This window comes from Drosophila virilis, chromosome 4 (genome assembly GCF_030788295.1).
Source record: "Drosophila virilis strain 15010-1051.87 chromosome 4, Dvir_AGI_RSII-ME, whole genome shotgun sequence".
Classification (NCBI taxonomy): domain Eukaryota; kingdom Metazoa; phylum Arthropoda; class Insecta; order Diptera; family Drosophilidae; genus Drosophila; species Drosophila virilis.
The window spans coordinates 16,187,966-16,201,858 of NC_091546.1; the positions used below are offsets into that span (position 1 = coordinate 16,187,966).

Below are 13,893 nucleotides of genomic sequence, written 5' to 3' on the forward strand. Positions count from 1 at the left end.
GACCCGTCCGACTGTTATCCCTTCGAGTGCAGACACGCCCACTCAATGAGGGATAATTGTGCGTTACGCATACGCCTGCGTGAGTTTGATTTTATTGCCGGGCCCTGAGGCTAAAGCCAATTTGTGCGGCCAAGCAATTTGGGCTAAGGAAGCCAAACAAACACCCACAAAAAATAACCAAAAAACAAACTAAAGATAATTTTGGGCTCATGGAAAGTTTTGGGAGGCTGCAAACATATACATGTATATATATATATATATAAATTGAGTGGAGGCTCGTGGGCGGAAGGCGTAGAGTGGAGGCCATGGCATCATTCATTAATGCACCCTTGTCATGGCCATGGAGGCTGTCGGCCCAGTATCCTGGCCACCATATGTGCTCGAAGCACATGAAATCATCGTGAACACATTATTGGCCGATACGGTTGAGGCGTAATTGATTTCGGTGGTCAACAATGCTAATTAAGTTGCGGCCCTGCTATTATACGATTTCCTCATTTTAATCAGTGATTCAGTGATTCGATAACATTTGTAGATCACAAATTATGTTACAATAATTGAAGATTTATGCAATTAACTTTTACGCTGTCGGCGTCATCCCAATTCGCCAGGCTGATTAAATGGCGCTTGATATTGTATCGGTCGCATTTGTGTCTCGAATTTCAGCTCATATAATTCAAAGCAGAATGCTTCAGTTTTTAACCAATCCAATGCAGCAACGGGAAAGTTAACACTCTTTAGAAATGCTAGCGCTTCATATAGGATTTCAGGCATTGGGGTGCGCGTGCGGGTTAGCACCCGAAGTGTCACTAGGAATGAGATTTCATTAGATTGCAAATTTGTTGAATGTGCCATTGGTCCAATAATAAAAATAATTAATTATCATTTTAATTGTTGGTATTATTCTCATTATCATTATTGTTATTGTTAATATTATCAATTAAATATAACCATCTATATAATTATTATTATTATTATTATTATTATTATTATTATTATTATTATTATTATTATTATTATTATTATTATTATTATTATCATTATTATTATTATAATTATAAATATAATTCACTCACTTTGAAACCTTCGCACTTTTGCAGCAAATGCACACCGATATGTAATTGTCAGTCCGCGATAGTTGGTATAAAGTATGCTAGTATTAAAGAAATCTATGCCGACAATGCTCATTAGCTGATGGCAGATAGCTCAAATTCAGTGAAATCGCATATACTCACTGCTGCCCTTGACATTGTGAGAGATGCATCGTCGCTGATATTTTTCAAAGGGCAGCGGTGTCGTTGCATAGGCGAACCAGATGCCCAACAGCTATGGAACATATGATTATGGCAAATGTGTGTGTTGACTTGCAAATAAGCAAACCTTATCCTTTGAAACATTCTGCATCATAGGCATTGGGGGGCAAGCCATCACAATAAGTGGATTTTTCCTTACCGAAATTGCACCTTTTTCTCTTATTTGTGCAACAGCCATCACCAGAAGGAGTGCGAGTAAAAATCTGATAGAGAATGTATTTAAAGATCTGCTAGCTATATATTTAACCGAAGTTCAGACATACGCTCTTAAGCGACACATCTAAGCTGAGTGGCTTTTCTGTAATACTGAACTGCGCGCAGTTGAAGTTCATAAATGAAAACAGTTGTGGCCAAATTGAAGTAATTCATTTGGGTGTTTTAAATAAATTGGTTTCTGGTTTGAAGTATTGTGTGTATATATGAAAAACGTTTAGGCCAAATGTGAAAAACAACTCAATTTGTTTTTATTATAGGTTAAAACTAATGTCAAAAGAAAACTAAATAATGTTTGCTTGTGTGATTAATCAAAACAAAAATTCATAACAATAATGTTTCCCTAACAAATATACTACAATGTATGTTGAATATCAATAAATACTAAGCAAGCAAAATAAATAATATCTGATAATGGGAATCCCCTGACCCTGATAAGTAGGTTGTGTAAGTGTTGCCGAAGTAGTTTTCAAATTTCTTAAGGTGCTGAACAAATCTGTCTGTGCTTAGCATTCGTCAACTGTAGGAAACTTAACTAATTAGTTTAGAATATTTTTTAATGTACTTTTTCGTTTCCTTTTGTCATGTTTTTTATTGCCGCTTTTTTAGGCCATTTCGCGCAACAATTATGCACATAACCTTTCTACATGCGGCTGCGCCCCGCCCACTTTTGCAAATCGCAGCCGCTCGACGTTAGATGATTTATTCAATTTGTGCTATGAAGCGTAAACTTTTTGTTTGCTTGTTGGCAACACGGGCTGCCATTTGTCGTTGTTGTTGAGGCTGTTGCCGTTGCTGCTGCTGCTGCTGCTGTTCTATGGCAGCGGAAGTGTGTTGTGTGAACCTATCGCAACGAGTCGTGGCACTCGTTGCCCTCTGGCCCTGTTCTTTTCAGCTTAAATGATTTAATGCCCCATGCCGCTGACGTTGACAGTTCTGGTGCATATCTTTGTGCGTGCCACCAAGTGTATATTTGAAATTTCAGTCACTCTTTTGATTCTAGTAGATTATCTATAGGCTGTTGAGTGCACAGCATTGGCCGTGTGCTAAGTCTTTGGTAAGTCCAGATCAAAAGTTATATTAATATTGATAAATTTGGTGCGTCATCGGGGTAATCAGGTGCTCTACATTTTACAGATTATTTTAAGATTGATTTGAATGATCAAAGGCAATTTAATTGCCAACTGATATATACATTAATATTGTTATGCTAATGTCTTAATCATTGCATTGTTGTAAAATAGTGGGTGTATCAGATCAGATCGATAAAACTATTGTCAACCTAAGAATTTAATCCATAAGAATATATAATCCATATCCATATAAGAATTCAAAGCTATAAGCCTAATAATCATCATTTACTTTTCTAACTTCAACGAAATTTTCATTGCAAAGTTCTGCGGCAAGTTGCGCTCTCTGCTGCATATTTTGACAGTTAAGTAATTAAGTATTTTTGTTATTGCGAACAAATTATAATTACTGTTGTTGATTCTGCTTGTTGGTGGTGCTTGCTAACTTTGCCAGATAAAAAGACCAAAAATTATTGCACTTTTCAGCTTCATTTGCTTGAGACGTTTTTTCACAGCACTTTTACGACTGTTTTGCGAAAGTTTCTCTCAATTATGAGCTAATTGCCGTTTTTTTCTTTGCTTCTTAAGACAAGAGAAGCTCTTAAGTATGTAAACTTACCTTTTATAGGTCAAAGGAGGACCAAAATCAAGTAGACGTACAGGTAGTCCATCAAAGGTAAAAGTATGCATGTATGTTTAGGAATATCCTGTTAATATGTAAGAAAACTTATACTTATAATTATGCTATGGCATAGAATAGGTTTGGAGGGAATATTATTGTATACACTTTGGTAAAGGGCAGCTTCAAGTCTAGCACTTTCTACTAGAGCTTTCTTCAATGTTATTATGTCGTACTTGCCACGTCTCTGTTGAAGGCTAAACGTGCCAAAAAGGGCATAGAAAGTAAAAGCAACCATACTTTATATTTACGGAAAAGCTAAAAGAAAGCTGAGCTAAGCCGACACAGTTCTTCTTTAAATATCAGACACAATGAATAGAGAATATGTATATTTTCTGAGTTCCTGCATAGCACGAGGTGCTTCCTTCTAAGGCAAAAAAAAAAAAAAAAAATAGATCTACAGCCGGCAGAAAGAAAGCAACTTGAATTAAAGTGAGAAATTAATGTTTTTATTTTTGAGCAAACGATTTTTGCAATTTCAGCTGCTATGTTTTGACTAAGATATGAAAGACTAGTTAAGGGAAAGTTGGCAATCAACGATAAAAGTGCAGTTTGTTTATACTCTATGGACGTCAGGCATGTCAGCTACTTTGGCCACTTTGCGCTGCAGCAAGAGCAATTTAGAAGAATTTAACGGGCAGCGCAACTGTGCAACATTTGGACAAATTGCAACGACAAAGTACGAGGCAATGTGTTGTTGGCCATATAAATTTCATTTACGCCAGTTAAATTAATTACTGTCAACACATGCGAGGCGGCAGTAACAATATAACAACAATAACAACAACAACTGTCCGGCCACAAAAACTAAAGCAGGCCAAGCTAAAGTCCAACCAAGAAGAAGACATCGCATAGGCGTGGCATGGCCTGGCGTTGCGTGGCGTGGGGTGAAGGCTGCGGAGCAGACAGCGTCGGGGCGTCGAGCGTGTAGCGAGCATAAACACAAAGTCATAAAGTTTTTACATAAAAGCATTTAATTTTATTGCATTTTTGGGCAGCAGCCAGTGGCGCAGGTCGTCCGCCAGCCAGTCGACGACGACGACGACGACGGCACGGCACGGCACGGATCTGGGGCTGGGCTATTGGGCATGGTCTACTGCCCGGATGGGGGCCAACTTAATTTGGTGCAAATCAAGCAAAACTGCAACAGCAGCCGGCAAGTTCGCAACTAGTTCGTTGCAGTCCAGCACAAAGAAACTTTTGGTAAAGCTGACGCACTGACTCACCAACTCTATGGCTGACTGACTGACTGTCAGACTGGCGGACTGGCGTTGCCACATAGCTCATGTGCGCCTCGCTGACGTCAGCATCTAAACAAAAACATAAAGTCTCGACATGCATCCTAGCCAAAGCAGAAATCTCTTCAGCATTTTGTTTAGACATCTTTTGAAATACGTATACTTGAAATGGGAGCCCGGCGAGTGAAAAATGTGCCGCGCAAAGTTTGTTTTTATTTCATCTTTTTCTGCATTTTTCTCTTTTTCTCTTTTTTTCTGTTTGTTCTTGTTGTTTTTCGCAGCATTTTGGCCTGCCGCTGCATGCAGCATGCATGTAAATTCGAATTATGTGAAATACAAAAATTGCATTGCGTATACGTAATGTGCATTCACATCAACAAGTGAAACAGTTTGCTACACAAAGCGAAAAACATTTTTGGCCAAATAAATTATGTTTAATGCATCTACAAAATGCCAGAGAAACATTTATAATTGCTGTTGCCTGTAAAATTGGTGCAGCGATACTATTTCACTGTAAATTCCGTAGTCAGTGTTGAAAAGTTGCCCAATTTGCTAACAGTGCTCGAAAGTTTATATATTTTAGCCATAAGTATTATCAATAGTCACTCTTAAAATTATTGGGCACTCTTAAAATGTACTCATTGAAGGCGAAAAAATATATACATATATAAATAAAACTTGAAAGTGTGGAAAACTATTACCATATACAAATAACATTTAGGTTTCTTACAATTTTCTTGTATTGTTGCTTTAGATACATAAAAATTAAGCTTTTAAAAAAGTCAGAAACTGTCCGAATGCGCTGCACAGGATAAGAACCTTTTAGCTTGATTTATCTCAATCTACAGATTAGATAATATTAATATAAGAAAAAATCTATCTTTATAATTGCATTACAGACATATTTATGTAAGCCTTAGAGGTTCGTGACTGTATATTGATTGCAAAAGAAATCGTTTATATAAAAAAACCATTTTCTTAAATTTTTATTTCTTGCTCAAATTGAAACTTTCTGGTGCCTTCGCAACGCAAGGGGTAAACTCAACAAAAGCTGACCATCTGTCGCATCCTAAAAATCGCATTCTTATTGTTAGTTCCACGCATGGAATCTAGCAATAAAAACACTTTCGTATGGCAAAAGCAACTGTTGGTGCCAGCAGACACTAGCATATGCTGTGGGTCGCCACAGCCCCAAGCACCCCAACCTCGCCAAGAAAGTACTCTTGCTGCTTTTCTCAAGAATATACCAATTTGACTTCAGTCGGAAGATCTTCGCGACGATAGAGGACAGACGACAAACGAGGGGCGTGGTATTCGAAGGCGGAGGTGGATTATGTAGGTAGGACATGGCCCATGGCATATGTCTGGCATGCTCATTAGGGGACACAGCGTGGCGTGGCTAATGTGGCAACAAGCGGCAAGACCGTGCAGGAGTGGGGGCAAGCAGCAGAAGCAGCTGGATGAAGCTGCCCTCTGGGCCTGATGATTTTCATTCGACTTTGCAGGCGCTTTTTCTTTACCGGCCTTGTCAACATATTTGTTTCAGGGGCACACTTTCAACTTTTCTTCTCGTTTTTTTTCTTTTTGTGATAGCTTTTATTGTTTTGTTTTCACTGCGGTAGTCGTCACCATTGTTGTTGTTGTTGCTATTGTTGTTATCGCTGGTCTTGCTTTGGGTAATTCAATTTTCAGTCACAATTTTCATTTGTGCAAATTTCAAATGGCGGAAATATATTTTACATATCCCCAAAGTTGAGGCTGCAAAGGATGCCTGACCCACAGTCCTGGGCATCATTTCATGCACAATTTGTTTAGCTTTTATTTTTATTTTGCCGCATTGTTAAATTTTCCTTGGCATTGGCCACGTTTTTACTACCAAAAAAGGCCAACGAACATTTAATGTAACTGCCAGATGAGTCAATTTGCCGCCCTTAGCGTAGCGCCCATGGGGTAGCTTAGGGTTGTGCGTGCGAATAACACAACATTTGTAAATTGTAAAAGATTGCTGCTTAGATTGTTGCTAGCTCAGCTTAGCCGAAATGTTTACAGAGTCTGAGTGTTTGTTAAGAGAGCGGAAGTTAACAGCAGCCGCCATGGCTCTCTTTGCCTGCTATGCTCTTCGATTGGCTTAAGCGCAGGCTGCTCTGCTCATGCAATGCTGTTAACATATGCTTAACAGCTGTTAAGCCCATGTAGACTTAACATAGCTGGACCTTTTAAGCTCAAATATTGCCAGGCCGATTAGCGCCCCGCGCGCTAACCAAATTGCGTAGAAAATTTTAATTTTCCCCAGAGTAACATTTGCTGCAATGGGGCTGTCGTCGCACTTTTTTCGGACGTGAAAATTGCGTGTGAATTGCCCCTGCAACTGGGCAACAATTTCTAGCCACCCAATTACAATTGCAAGCTTGGGACTCACCTGCGTTGAAAGGCTGGACGTAAACGACATTGTCGCATCAATCATTTAAATTATGGCTGCTATAAACTGGTTGAGTTGCTGACAGATCGGAATGACGATGTTATTGGCCATGAAGCCGTCTGGTCGACAGCTGCCCTATTTTTAAGACTTGTGCTCAGTTTATTAATTTGGAAATACAAATCAGTGCTTAATGGTGATTGTTAAGACTTGGAGACAGCGCTGAGAATCGCAGCGACATGGATTTTGTTGGACTTTTGCAAAACTATAACAAATGATTTGCAGCTTGCATTTCGTCTGCCACATGCCGAGCTCTTTTGTTCTTTTGATTGTAACATTCATTTATTTTACTCGCAATTTTGTGTTACCCTGCAAACAAGGCCAAGCTGTGGCCGAGTGTTTTCGACGAGCTCCGTAAAACACATCATTAGAGGATTCTTTTAACAGAAAAGCATGAAAGTCATTTAGATTTCAAAACTTAGGTCAAATTTTTTTTAACACTATTTAATTTTAATTATGCTTGATTCTTACTGGAGTTTAATGGAGTTCAGATGAAAACTTGTGCTCCTCCAGGGTATTTGATGGCCCTGCCTATTTCTTGTCTATTTAGAAATATACTTGATATGTACATACTTCCATGCAGACATATGTCTTTCGGATTTTCGCCCCAGCCATTGCAAGCCCCTCTCTTGTCTGGCTATGTAAACAAATGGCCAATGCATATTCTTCTTTTATTTTTTTTTTTGGCAACGATTCAAAATGTACACTGCTAAATGGCAAACAATTATTTGATATTTGATGTCGGTCCGACTGTTCCAGCTGTGGCGAACATCTGCAATACGCTGCGTATACGTTACGAATGTGCCAAAGGCGGCAATGCAACAACAACAACAACAAGCATAGAAAAATGTACAAAATGTAGTTCAATGCATGCTTTAAAAAATAAATGGCTTACATATATCCCAATTCTATCATTGTATGGCTGCCAATTTTTACCCTTGTGATGTATCCCACAATTGTATTCTTTTTTTTTCCTGGTGCTCCTGTTGTTTTTCTTTTACCTGCTTGTTTGACCATCATCCAAAAGTGATTTAGTATTTTTGTGTGGTTGGACAAAGCAGTTGAATATTTGATTTATTGTGGTCAGCTTGTGCAATTGAGAATTTGTCGATAAAAAAGAACAATGAATAAATATAGAGAGGAGAAAACAGCATGAAAAAAACCTGCAAACAGGGTGATTTTATACCTCTTCAAATTTAAGGACATATTGGTTAGGGCTTGCATAAAAAATATAAGCTTGAGAGAGATACAGATTTCTTGTATACATTGTAGTTTCTTCTGCATTATGTGAAGATCTACTGGGTAATTTCTATGCCCACTTAAGAAGTATATTCAATATCGCCTTTCTTTGCGATTCTCATACATTTAAGTCCACACAACCACTCAGCCTGGGATCACAACTCATTCTTTTCATGTGCTACAAACACTTTCAAATAGTTCAAGTATTATGTGTGAGTGCTGTATTTAACAGCAAAAGAAAAAAAGTATTAAAAGTTCATTTGGCGGGCACTAAAGGCGCCATTGCTTGGTGAGGTGAATGCCTGTGTGTGCGTGTGTGTCTGTGTATTTGAGTGTGTGATTGTGTTAATGACAAGTGTTTTCGTGCTCTTTTCGTATGTGCCGCGTAATGACAAGGATGTCGATGAGTATAATGACAACATCAATGCTGCTGTTGATGATGGCTGACTGTTGGGCTGGGTTGGGGATGAGCACGTAAGCAAGGGCTGCTCCCTAGAAGGACGCAGGACAGGGCCTGTCGGGCTGGCTGCATGAATGAAGCACTTGGAATAGCTTGTCACGGGCGCCAGCTTAAAGTGCTTGTTAGGCGCTTTTCTTGTTGCTGCTGCCACTTTCTATGTACCAGCTCTCCGTCTCCCTGCCCACACATTCGTTTGCACCATTGAAGATGCTGTCAATGCGAAATTGAGCTTCCAGCATAAACACGTTGTCAAATGACACGCGTGAGTGTTCACGCATGAACGCACGCTCCTGCGGCTCATACCACCTGAACTAGGTGCAGGTTAGGTGTTAATATAGGCAATACCCAACTATTGTTGCTATTCAGACTGATGATGGCATATATGAAGCTGGTTTTGTTGTTTATCACTGATTTATTGGACAGCAATTGTAATATTGATTACAGCTGAGCGACTGATTGGATACCCTGCTTAAGAGGTCAGTATAATTTTGGCACGAAATGTGTAACGTCTTTCTAAGAAGCTTACGGCTCATAGAATAGAACAGAAGAACATAGAACGGCGATAGACACAGTCTATTTTGAAGAGAAATCCATTTTAAGCAAAAGAACTGCAAAAGAAGAAGCTTGACTACAGGGTACCTCGCAGTTGGATAAGTTCACGAAGAACTTTATATTTTTTCTATTTTTGTTTTTTGGGGGGGCGCCGCCAACTTTGCCAATATTTTGCTGTTGGCATCTCCTCCTTGGGACTAGGCAATGCCCCCAAACGCCATTTATTCTGTTCTCACGCACATCACGTTACAAAGCTAAGACGTCTTGAGCCCCTTAGGTGATTTTCAAGATTTTTTCCTGACGCAACGACTGTTGGGACCTAAACTAATTTGATGAAAAAGAGTGCGCAAAATTGTATGAAATATATGTATGCTTGTATATATATATTTGCGGTTTGGTTGAAATTTAAGAAGTTTTGATTTCTGTCTTTTTTTTCATACTTTAAAAATTGTTTTGAAAAGTGAGTTGTTGGAGAAGGCGTTTCTTGCAGGAATTTGGTGTTGTTTCTTGTTTGGTTTTGATTTTTGTTGAGCGAATGGGAAAGCAGCTTTCCTGGAAAACTCATAGCAAGCTTTAAATTAAATATAATTTCGATAATTTTATTTTAAATGATGGGACAAATAATCTTAATAATAATTTCTTAAAAAAGTTTACATCAAGAATTTGTGCTTAAATTTTGTTTTTATTCTTTAAGCCCAAGTAAAGGATATACATCGCCTTGAACTAATTGCTGGACAAACGAATGAACCATTTGAAAAGTGATTTTTCATATTTAGTTGACTGGATGATTCTCAAGCCAAAATGTTAATGGGAAGCACTTAGGCAACGCACAAGTGAAGCTCAAGTAGCGACAAATTTATTTGAAATGCAAATGAGAAAATTTCCTAATTGAAAACTTTTGGGCCAGGATCTGCCATAGCCGCTAACTGGCAACTGTTTGCTCGGTGTCGCTGCTGGAGCTTAAAGTGTTAAAACACACAGACAGGCTGGCCAATAGGGGAAAGAGAGAGCCTCGCATACGAATACAATACTTGACGAGAGATGCGCTTTTAATTAGCAGCTCAACTGGCGGGCAGCGAGAACGAAGGCGGGCAACAAATGAAAGTTAAATCCGCAATGACAAAACACTAAATAGGCGAACGTGCGGAAACGCTAATTGAAATCTGTCTGCGACTTGAGATAGTTGCCACTGGGCGACGGTTCACAAGTCAAGGCGTCTTAAACTGGAGGTTAGAAGTCGGCCATCGGGCTGTGCACGAAAGCCAAGTTAAGTCAGCGCCATTCAGTGGCTGTTAGAACCGGGTCAAGGCTGGCGGCGTCATCATCGACAGCGACGACAAAGTCGACATCGTCACCAAATCTGATTGCCGCCTTGCCACAAATGTTGCGCAACGGGTTTGGTTTTGTAAGTTATTTTCATGGGGCCATTAAAATGTTGTCTATATAGTTTAGAAAAGATTTTCAAGCGGGCAGAGGAATGTGCGAGTGTTAAGCAAATATATGATTTTAAGTAAATGTATCAATTAGTTAAATATTTACTTTTTCTAGAAAAAGATGTGGTCAAAACTAAAATATTTTCGAAGGGCACTTTATGATTATGACAATGATTTTCAGTAAATGAAATAAACATTTACTTTTTGTGTGACTTTAATTATGACAATGATTTTAATTAAATAAAATAAACGTTTATTAAAAACATATTCGAGGCAGACCCAGGCGCGAAGCCTTGGGTTGTATCTAACCATTCTTTAATATATGCTGATTTTGAGTGATATATGAGCCGTATTCAAAAGAAAGGGATATATTTTATTACATTTTTGAAAGTATACGCCGAAAGTATAAGGCTAATGAATGCATAAATCCGAATACACCAGCCGTGCCCAAGGGCGGGTAGTTTATGTGAACTGCGAATCGAATCTGTTCAGTCTCTAACTGAAGGATAAAACTTATGTTGACTAGTTTTATGACTAAGTTTTGGTTAATGCCAGCGCAGTTAAGTAACATAATGCACACACAAGCCGCCGCCGCATACAGCTGGGTGGCAATTGCCAACAGACAGACTGCATCGTTCCGTTTTGTTTCCATGGTGAACTGGAAATCGGGCGCTGCTTTTAGCAGTGCAACTTTGTTTCTTAATGAATCTTTAGTTGGCAGCATCAAGTGAAACTGCATTTTCTGGCAATGTCGCAGTGCACATTAGTTTTTCTCAATCTGACGTAAGGCCAACCAGCAGCAGCGACAGCGGCAACGCGTCAACGTTGCGTATGAGTAACGTAATTGATGCTGGTAATTAGCAGCAGGCAACGTTGTCGATGTTAACGTCTCGGCTATCGCACAAATCTTGAAGGCAGCAGCAACAGCAGCAGCAGCACTTTGAGGTGTTGACAGGCTGAAGTTCAAGTTTTGCCTTCCATAAATTAAAAGGCCTTATTACTTGCGAGCCCAAAAAAAAAAAAAAGAATGTAATAATATAAATTTGATTTTTTTTAATCAACATTCTCTTGTCCGCATCTGGAGTTGTTTATTGTTGGTTTTTCGCATTTGCTTGTCGCGGATTAATCTCTTAATTTTGTGACCCGTGTTGTTGCACTTGTTTTTAGTAAGTACTCGTGCCGCATTGTGTTGGGTTCAAAGGTTTAACAGCATGTCTGTCTCAGACTGGAGGGCCCTGAGCCCTGAGAGCTGAGAGCTGCTCTCTGCTTTGGCTGCAGCACTATCCAATTTTTGTTCTCTTTTATGGGGGATTTACAATAACCTTAACGCTTAAAGACTTATTGCCAAAGCAGTTAATACCTTAATGAGTGCACATATCGATTATCGCTAAATCTCTGCGCCACGAGAATTGTTCAGAAATCGATTTGTTTAATTTGTTTTTCAGATGACATACACATACAATAAGCAGCTTCTACAGTTTTGTAGGGAAATTGGCTATACTTATTTTATTGTAAATTTCTATAAAGCAATGCCATAGCTCCGCCTTTTATCGATTCTATTATCAGCACAGTACAGTTTGGCTGCATTGCTATGTTATATAGTTCTCGCTTAAACTATTATACTAATTGAATTTATTTCTGTTTTGTTTGAAGTACCGTTTGGAGAAATTGTCTTATTGCTGTACAATACGCTTACATTGATTACATTGAAATTGAAATTTGTACCTTAATTTGATTAAGATCGTTGGGAAAATGTTAATGTTTCGTGCCGCGAAAGTTGATATTTTTTTGGCGTTAAATAAAATATGCCTTTAGGAATTTATTATTTATATGAAAGAATCCATATCTCTTCATTAATCTGCCTAAATTATTAAATCTCTTACAAAGATTTTCTCTAAAGATTTTTGTCTGTCTGTTTTTGTAACATATTCAATTGAGCTTTTGCTGCAGCCAAAAAAGACTAATTTTATATTTCATATTTGAGAACGGACAAATTATTTATTAGTTTTTTACTCATCTAGTGCTGACAATCATTATCATTAGCAACATCTGTGCATTGGCTGTAAACTGACAACAGCAGCAGAAAAAAAATTAAAAATAATAAAAAAGGGGTAGAAAAAAAAACGCGCTCAACATTCGAGCAGCCGCTTTATTCGTGCGGTTGTCGTCGACTTTGACCTTGTCGTGTAGTCATTTTTTTTTGTTTTTTTTTTTTTTCTATGCCCGCTACAGATTCACGATGACATTGATGGAAAAACCACAAAATGCTGGTTGTGGCGCTTCCTGCAGTTGGTAGTGCCCAGAAAATATCTAATGGCCACTCGACATGCATACGAAAATGGGAATAGATGCACGATGCGTATGATTAACTTATCATACGCACCGTGGTACCGCGACGCTTATAATTTATTGGGTCAGATGGAATTGCATTTCCTTATGGGCGACTTACAAAGCGAGCGCTGAGTGCGCGCTATTTCCACTAATCTCGTTGTTGGAGCAACAGAAACAACAACAACTATAAAAAACAACAACTGTATAAAAAATAAAAACAAGAACATCAACTAAGCAGCGCATGGCGCAAAAACAATTTCAAGGCCATTGACACAGTTCAAGCGAGAAGAGGCGAGCTGCGGCGGGCTGGGAGACGGGCATGAAGGGCATTCGAGTGCATATTCGAGGAGCTTGGCTGCTGCGATAAACCATGCAGCTGCCAGCCGCTGCCGGTCCTCTCTCCGCCCTCTTCTCCCTTCTTCCCTCAGCCACTCTAGCCCCGCTTGCTGCCAGCCTTGTTCATGCTTAGTTTCTAACAAGTAGACGAAGTGCAAATGTTTAGGTTTTCTATAGCTACAGTCAATATACAAATGCATAAACACACACTCTCGCACACACACACTCACACACATACATAAACACGCCATATAAAGACACACATATGCACATATGCATCGCAATTTGAGCAGACGCATTCGAATGTCTTCGCACTTTAGCTGCATTAGTGTATATACATTATTATTTAAATTATCCTTTAGTTAATTAATATGTTACGTTTTTTTGGGCCATAATTCTTGTTTAAGTCAAACCTTGCCATACATTTCGATTTATTGTTTTAGTCTTTCGCATACTTTGACAAGCGAATACACAGAAAGTTTTCAATAAATAATTTATAAATTAATCAATTGTGGTTGCTTTTGGCGTCGCTGCAAAGTTGATTGAACTTGTA

The 13,893-nt window shown here is 38.8% G+C and overlaps 1 protein-coding gene across 2 annotated transcripts; it reads right to left on the bottom strand.

Annotated features, from left to right (window-relative positions):
• Positions 1–475: 475 nt before the first annotated feature.
• LOC26531331 (uncharacterized) lies at positions 476–1,648 on the bottom strand. Of its 2 annotated transcripts, none has more exons than XM_015173437.3 (5): positions 1,577–1,648; positions 1,381–1,516; positions 1,236–1,326; positions 1,077–1,169; positions 476–752 (listed from the first exon to the last, which is right to left on the bottom strand). In XM_015173437.3, exons 1-5 carry the CDS (start codon positions 1,591–1,593, stop codon positions 595–597), a joined length of 495 nt encoding a protein of 164 aa, XP_015028923.1. In that variant the 5' UTR covers positions 1,594–1,648; the 3' UTR covers positions 476–594. The 2 variants fall into 2 exon arrangements, with proteins under 2 accessions (XP_015028923.1, XP_015028922.1); XM_015173436.3 differs by having other exon boundaries at positions 478–809.
• Positions 1,649–13,893: the final 12,245 nt, after the last annotated feature.

Excerpts from the sequence above, each read along its gene's own strand:
- LOC26531331 (XM_015173436.3), bottom strand. Across the intron at positions 1,327-1,380 it reads AGAATGTTTCAAAGGATAAG|CTGTTGGGCATCTGGTTCGC; the intron begins GTTTGCTTATTT and ends TATGTTCCATAG. Across the intron at positions 1,170-1,235 it reads TCACAATGTCAAGGGCAGCA|ATTTCTTTAATACTAGCATA; the intron begins GTGAGTATATGC and ends TTGTCGGCATAG.